We start from the raw sequence: 6,160 nt of genomic DNA on the forward strand, positions 1-6,160 counted from the left end.
AAGGAAAGGGTTACAAGTTCGAATCATCTCTCTTGTATTACTTTTGGTAAAAATTGTTGAATTAGAAAAATAATACTATAAAATGTTTTCCAGGAGATTCGAAACTGGCACGTCCAACTTGGTTGTAAAAAAGTCAACCAATTGAGCCATAGGTGAAATTTCAAGAAATATTGAATTATCAAATATATAATATAAAATGTGATCTATTAACCAAAAAAAATTCTCCCCAAAGAATTAAGCTAGGGCAGCCGCCCTAGCTGGCCGCCCCCTGAATTCGCGCCTAGTATTACATATTAAATAACCTAATTTATACATATACATACAATTTATTTGTGGCTTGGGTACCAAATGTCCTCTCGAAATCTCAAAACCTAAACTATGCTCAATTTGTCTTTGCATGTTTGAGTTACGATTTAAGTTAGCTTTCAACAGTCTACTTGAAGAAAATGTCGATGAAGACGAGTTGATCGAGCAAATAATAATTCCCGGCTATCACATTCAGAAACATTAGTGGCTTCACTAAGATAACTAGATGGTGATTATTATTATTATTATTATTATTATTATTATTATTATTATTATTATTATTATTATTATTATTATTATTTTACCATGTAATCGTAGTTCCAACTCTTCGTCTCATTACTGCTTGCTTGTGCAAATCTCCTACTCGTATTAGTGATAAAAAATGAATTTAGTTGATGTCCAACAGGTTTAAGACTTGAACACAAATTTTTTTTAAACTTGAAGGACTATAAAAATGGTCAAGTGATGAAAAATGAAACATATGACCAATTCAGCTGCCATCATTCTTGTTATAATTCGCACAAGATTTAAAATCGTTTTGTTGAAAGCGGAACAATTTTGATACCAATTTATTGAAAATCCGACTAAATAGTTAAATAATGAGAAAATATGAGCAATATAAAAATAATGAATCACAAGAACACAAGAATAAAATGATTTGCAGCAAATGAAGATTTTATTATAATATGGAGAAATAATACAAAATTTTTGTGTTTATGATTTGTCTAACTTATAATGAAATTAAACAACCCAACTAAATTGTAGAGAAGAGTCAAATATATGTAGGGAACAATCCAAGCCTTAGAAGTAGAGTTGAAAATGAAATAGAATGTCCAAAAACTTATTTAATAATTGAACAAATCACAAGGTTTTTAATTTATAATATATCTTGTGTAATTTATGCTTTAACCAGTGGTCTTAATTAACCCCTTTGGCGCATTTAAAAAAAAATGATAAAAAAATTAAGTTTAAGTCGATAATTAATTTAATTACATATTTCATAGGATCTATAAGTTTTATTCACTTTAATCCCATATTTTATTAACTTTTACTAAAATTTTCTATAAAAATATGATTTTTAGCTAAATAAAATAGGAATTTAATTTCAAGATTCTTGCATGTTTTATCGATGTTAAAAGATTCTAGTTTGGTTGATTTAAGAGCAATTGGACTAGACGCCATGTATATGGTAATGGTGTCACAAATTTTAATAATTTAACGTGCTAATACTTATTAATATTTGAAATTTTATTTTAAAAGCTCAATCGATTTTTAAATTCGAAAATTCATTTGAGCTTTTAAACTGAATTACTTGTTAGAGTTTAAACATCAAATTTACAAGTTTTTTGAAAAGTCAAAAGTTATTTCAACGACTAACAAATTATTTTTGGTTACGTTCGACTAATTTTTTGAAAATATTTTGCCTGATTAAAAGATAGTTCGGAGAAAATTTGTCCAATATGACTTCCTCATAAAACTATCATACAAAAAGTAAAAATGGAATTCCTATCGAACAAGCTCTAAAACTTAAAAATTTTATTTTAAAATATCAATCTTGATAGTCTAAACAGTTATATATTAATAATTAATATTTAATTGTTGTGGAATTTATTCCTTATCTTCCTTGTTTCACTATCTATAAACTAACAAGGGGTTCGCATTTAACTTCCACAGCCAAATGGCCCTTTAACTTTAAAATATTCATGCAAAGATCAATGCTAACATGTTCTTGACAAAGGAAAATGCCTTGGGAAATTATTCGCATGGGCTTCATCGCTATAGGCTATAGACGGGTTTTGGTCACATATTATCCATCGAATGATAGTGGCGTCAAAATTGACAAACAAATCCAAATTGACCCACTTTCATTCAGGTCAAACCAATTACGGTAAAAAAGATTTAAAATAAGTAAAATATTCCGGCCAACGTAAATCACGTATATATTTTTCTATCATTTGTGCTTTTGATGACAATATATATTTTTCTATCTTGGATATAATTCAGTAATTGATACGTTATTTGTAGAGAAGGCTGTCGAGGTTGACGTGGATTTGTCCGAATCTTGAACTTCGGGCAAGCTCTGTGTTCTACTATGAATAAAAAATGGTGGTTGACGAGGAACAACGAGAGTGGCTGAATAACCATTGAGTGCCAAAAGTATCGAAGCCATGTCTGGTCTTTCATCAGCATCTTCTTGAACACATAGTAAGCCAATTTGAATGCATCGAATTACTTCATTCCTAACATATGCATTTTGTAATGTTAGATCCATCAATTCCAATGGTCTATTGTCTCTCCAAAGCTTCCAAGCCTGCACAGCAATAGCGGTCAACTTCTAAGCAGAAATACATCATTAACAAATATGGTCTCAAGAAATAATTTAGAGTTTTCACTTACATAGCTTAAGAGATCCTCAGCACCATCTGATTGGTAAAAGCTGCTATTCTTCTTGGAGCTTATGATTTCCAAAACAAGGACGCCAAAGCTAAAAACATCAGATTTTATAGAGAACTGTCCATGCATTGCGTATTCCGGAGACATGTAACCACTACAAGCCAAAAATAATAGGATATATCTTGAGCTAATAAACTTAAGAAGATCAGTATATGATTATAATAAAATCCACTTAGTTTGGCAAATGGATTAGAGTAGAACTTACTATGTCCCAACAATCCTATTTGTATTTCCTTGAAACTGATTAACTCCAAAAATTCTCGCCATGCCAAAATCCGATATTTTCGGATTCATATCTTCATCTAATAATATATTGCTAGTTTTGAGATCACGATGTATAATTCGTAGACGAGAATCTTCATGAAGGTAAACCAATCCGCGTGCTATTCCTCGTATGATCTTGTAACGATTTGACCAATCCAACATTTGCCGTTTTTCTGAATCTTTACATCCATTAAGAGAACGAATCAAGTTATTTAGCATTGATTGTTAATATTGTTTTTGAAGGCCAAGTCTCAGAAATAAAAACTAAAAGGCCTTATCTGGAAAATTTATATATTATGACGTATGTATCTGTATATTTTCTCGGCTAAATTATTTTTTGTCAGCGATTTCAGTATAAAGATGAGAAAAGAAGTAGTTATATCAAGATTGATGCTCACCGAATATAAAATAATCAAGGCTTTTATTGGGCACAAATTCATAAACAAGTATCTTCTCTTCTCCTTCCAAGCAAAATCCTAGTAGTCTTACTAGATTTCTGTGTTGAAGCTTGGCAACAAGTACAACCTCATTCTTAAATTCATTTGCGCCTTGTCCTGAATTTTTGGAAAGCCTCTTCACTGCTATTTCTTGTCCATTTAGGAAAGTACCCTACATGCATGTTTGAACATAATATTGTACACTACAGGGAACACAAATCATGCTCATTTTTTTCTTCAATACTCTGTCAAATGCTATATAGCCCTACTTACCAAATAAACCATACACGTGTATAAGACATTGCTAAAACATTGTAAATATAAAGGGATAAAACCTAGTACTTAAAATTATATTCCTTCAAGTACCTTGTAGACACTACCAAATCCACCTTCACCAATTTTGTTGTCAACAGAAAAGTTGTTTGTAGCAAGCGCAATAGTATTCAACTCATATTGCAAGGATTCAACTGACGAAATCTCGTTTCCTTCGTCTACATACAAAAATAGCAAATCATTGCATAAATTTCTTTAACCTAGGATTGAATGAACAGGTGAGAAAATACGTTTTTTTATTGATTTCTTACTGTCTTAGATTGTAAGTTGCAATGTTTCAGCCAAATTTTTTAAAAAAAAAAATACATTTTTAAACAGTGATTTGACATTATTTCAATAACACATTTTTCAATAAAATATTATTACATGCAAATTCAAAACTTTTCTTTATTTTTTAATCACACATTTCTCATAAATAAATTATTCAAAAATGCATTCCAAGAAAAATAATGTGGCTCAAACAAGGGATAAATTGGTGAACTAAACAAAGACTGCTGAATAAGTAGAAACAGGCAAGATAAACAATATTAGATCATAGGTTTTCATGCTATCAAATTGTCCAAAATGTTGAAGATATCTAACTCTTTTTAAAGTTTTAGATGTCGTGATTCAATATGTTAAGAGCCAACAAAAAAAATCCTAAATTAGTTCTCTAATCACCATTCATTTTACAAAAATTGTAGACGTGTGTGCATATGAAGGGGATTAATCTTCTAGATGATTTGGTTCGATCCAGAATCCTAGTGCGTACACAAATTCAAATAAGATCGAATGGGAATCTTTTTCTTCTACTTTTCATTTGTGTAATCTTAGCTTACCATTTTCCTTATTGACGGCATCGTAAGCTTTTTTCCTTGTTCTCCTTGTCAAGAAGCAGAAACCTATGAAGACAAGCACTAAGGAAACAGCAATTGGTACAACGATGGCAATAATAACTTGTTTTGAAATTCCTCCATTTCCTGAATTGGAAGCACAAAAGAGGAAAAGAAAAGGATAAATTTTCTTGTCGAAATCATCCACCGAACAACTAGGAGATTTGCAGAGATATATATCTAGTGACTAGTTATGCTCATTGCAGACTCATATTGATGTTTACCATTTCGTTATTTCGTTTTCTTTTTCTTGTCGAAGTCCATTTTTTTTTAAATAATGTATTTCTTAAGAATCAAGAGGTTACCTTGACTGGTTGTAGAGGGCGAGAGAAGCGGTGGTTGAACAGGAGGAATATTTGGAGTTGGCGAGAGAAGCGGTGGTTGAACAGGAGTTGGCGGTGGTGGAGGGGCCACAGTAGAATTAAAGAAGGGGTAAATCTCATACCAAATATTACAGCTTTCGCCAATAACTCTCCCTCCTTTCCTACTATCACAACATGTTATTAATTGCGGGATCGCATTTCGAAGGCAGTTATCGCAATCACCACTCGTAAGATATGGCATGCACTGTGCTAGTGTATACAGGCTGACAGACGCTGTGAAATGAGCTGTTTTTGTTGCAAATCTCTTACCGGAGGGATTACTATTAGCAGCTTCTGATGTTATTTCATTCATAGTCTCTTCTAATAATTGTTTGAACCTATTGGGTTCATCTGTAATGTTTTGCACATTAGCTATATATAAAGTGAACGAGTCCTCTGGCCTCGAGTGTATAGATTCATTTGAGTAGCGTATCGTGCAATAGTCGTACCTGTTGAAAATAATATTTAAATGAATACATCTTGATAAGTTCAACTTTTGATAAAATAAATAGTTATACCAAATAGCTGCCCCTTTTTCCTTGGGACAACGTTGTAGGACTTCAGTTGTTGCATTTTCCACACACTGTTGGCAGACATCGGTGTTAACATCACCCCTACATAAAAACAGACCGTAGACGGTGTTAGGAAGGCCGCGGCCGACCATGGGATCGTAAAATCCAATCTCCCGGGAGGCGTTTGAGGATAAAGCAATCAAAAGTTGTTTCAAGTTGGATCGATAGGTGCTATTAGGACTGTATGTAGCTGTATCTGGACACCAATGGTAAAGGGGATTCGATCTAATTCTTGTGCAGAAGCAGAGAATGCAAAATAAGCAAAAATATGTAGAGATGATGAGGGCTGACATGATTAACCTTTAAAAAAAAGTCTGCTTATAATTTTGATATTTTTTCGAACAGAAATGGATTTTTATAGGATGTGGAACTGTGGAAGATGAGCGAAGACGTGAAGTGCCAGTCAATGGAAGCGAATATTTTGGTTGCAGGAAATTAATAAAGGGGATATATACCAACAATTTACTTATTGATGGAGAAAGGACTGAATACTGTTGATTTTTTTATGGTCTAGAATTTACAGCTTTCGACATTTCAACTGTATAGACTTGTCAAATGTA

General features: G+C 32.3%; 1 protein-coding gene across 3 annotated transcripts in view; it reads right to left on the bottom strand.

Annotated features, from left to right (window-relative positions):
* Window positions 1-2,174: 2,174 nt before the first annotated feature.
* Window positions 2,175-6,160, bottom strand: part of LOC111368691 (cysteine-rich receptor-like protein kinase 25) — a 25,485-nt gene continuing 21,499 nt past the window's right edge. The window contains exons 1-8 of one of the 3 annotated variants that reach the window (XM_022990088.1): window positions 5,547-5,997; window positions 4,972-5,477; window positions 4,613-4,753; window positions 3,828-3,952; window positions 3,423-3,633; window positions 2,966-3,203; window positions 2,704-2,854; window positions 2,175-2,617 (exon numbers count right to left, since the gene is read on the bottom strand). In XM_022990088.1, the coding sequence (XP_022845856.1) occupies window positions 2,291-2,617; window positions 2,704-2,854; window positions 2,966-3,203; window positions 3,423-3,633; window positions 3,828-3,952; window positions 4,613-4,753; window positions 4,972-5,477; window positions 5,547-5,893 (2,046 nt within the window). In that variant the 5' untranslated portion in view covers window positions 5,894-5,997 and the 3' untranslated portion in view covers window positions 2,175-2,290. Of the gene's footprint in view, window positions 2,618-2,703; window positions 2,855-2,965; window positions 3,204-3,422; window positions 3,634-3,827; window positions 3,953-4,612; window positions 4,754-4,971; window positions 5,478-5,546; window positions 5,998-6,160 lie in introns of those variants that run through there. The other 2 variants (XM_022990089.1, XM_022990092.1) reach the window with 2 other exon arrangements.

This window comes from Olea europaea, chromosome 19, assembly GCF_002742605.1.
Source record: "Olea europaea var. sylvestris chromosome 19, O_europaea_v1, whole genome shotgun sequence".
Taxonomy (NCBI): domain Eukaryota; kingdom Viridiplantae; phylum Streptophyta; class Magnoliopsida; order Lamiales; family Oleaceae; genus Olea; species Olea europaea.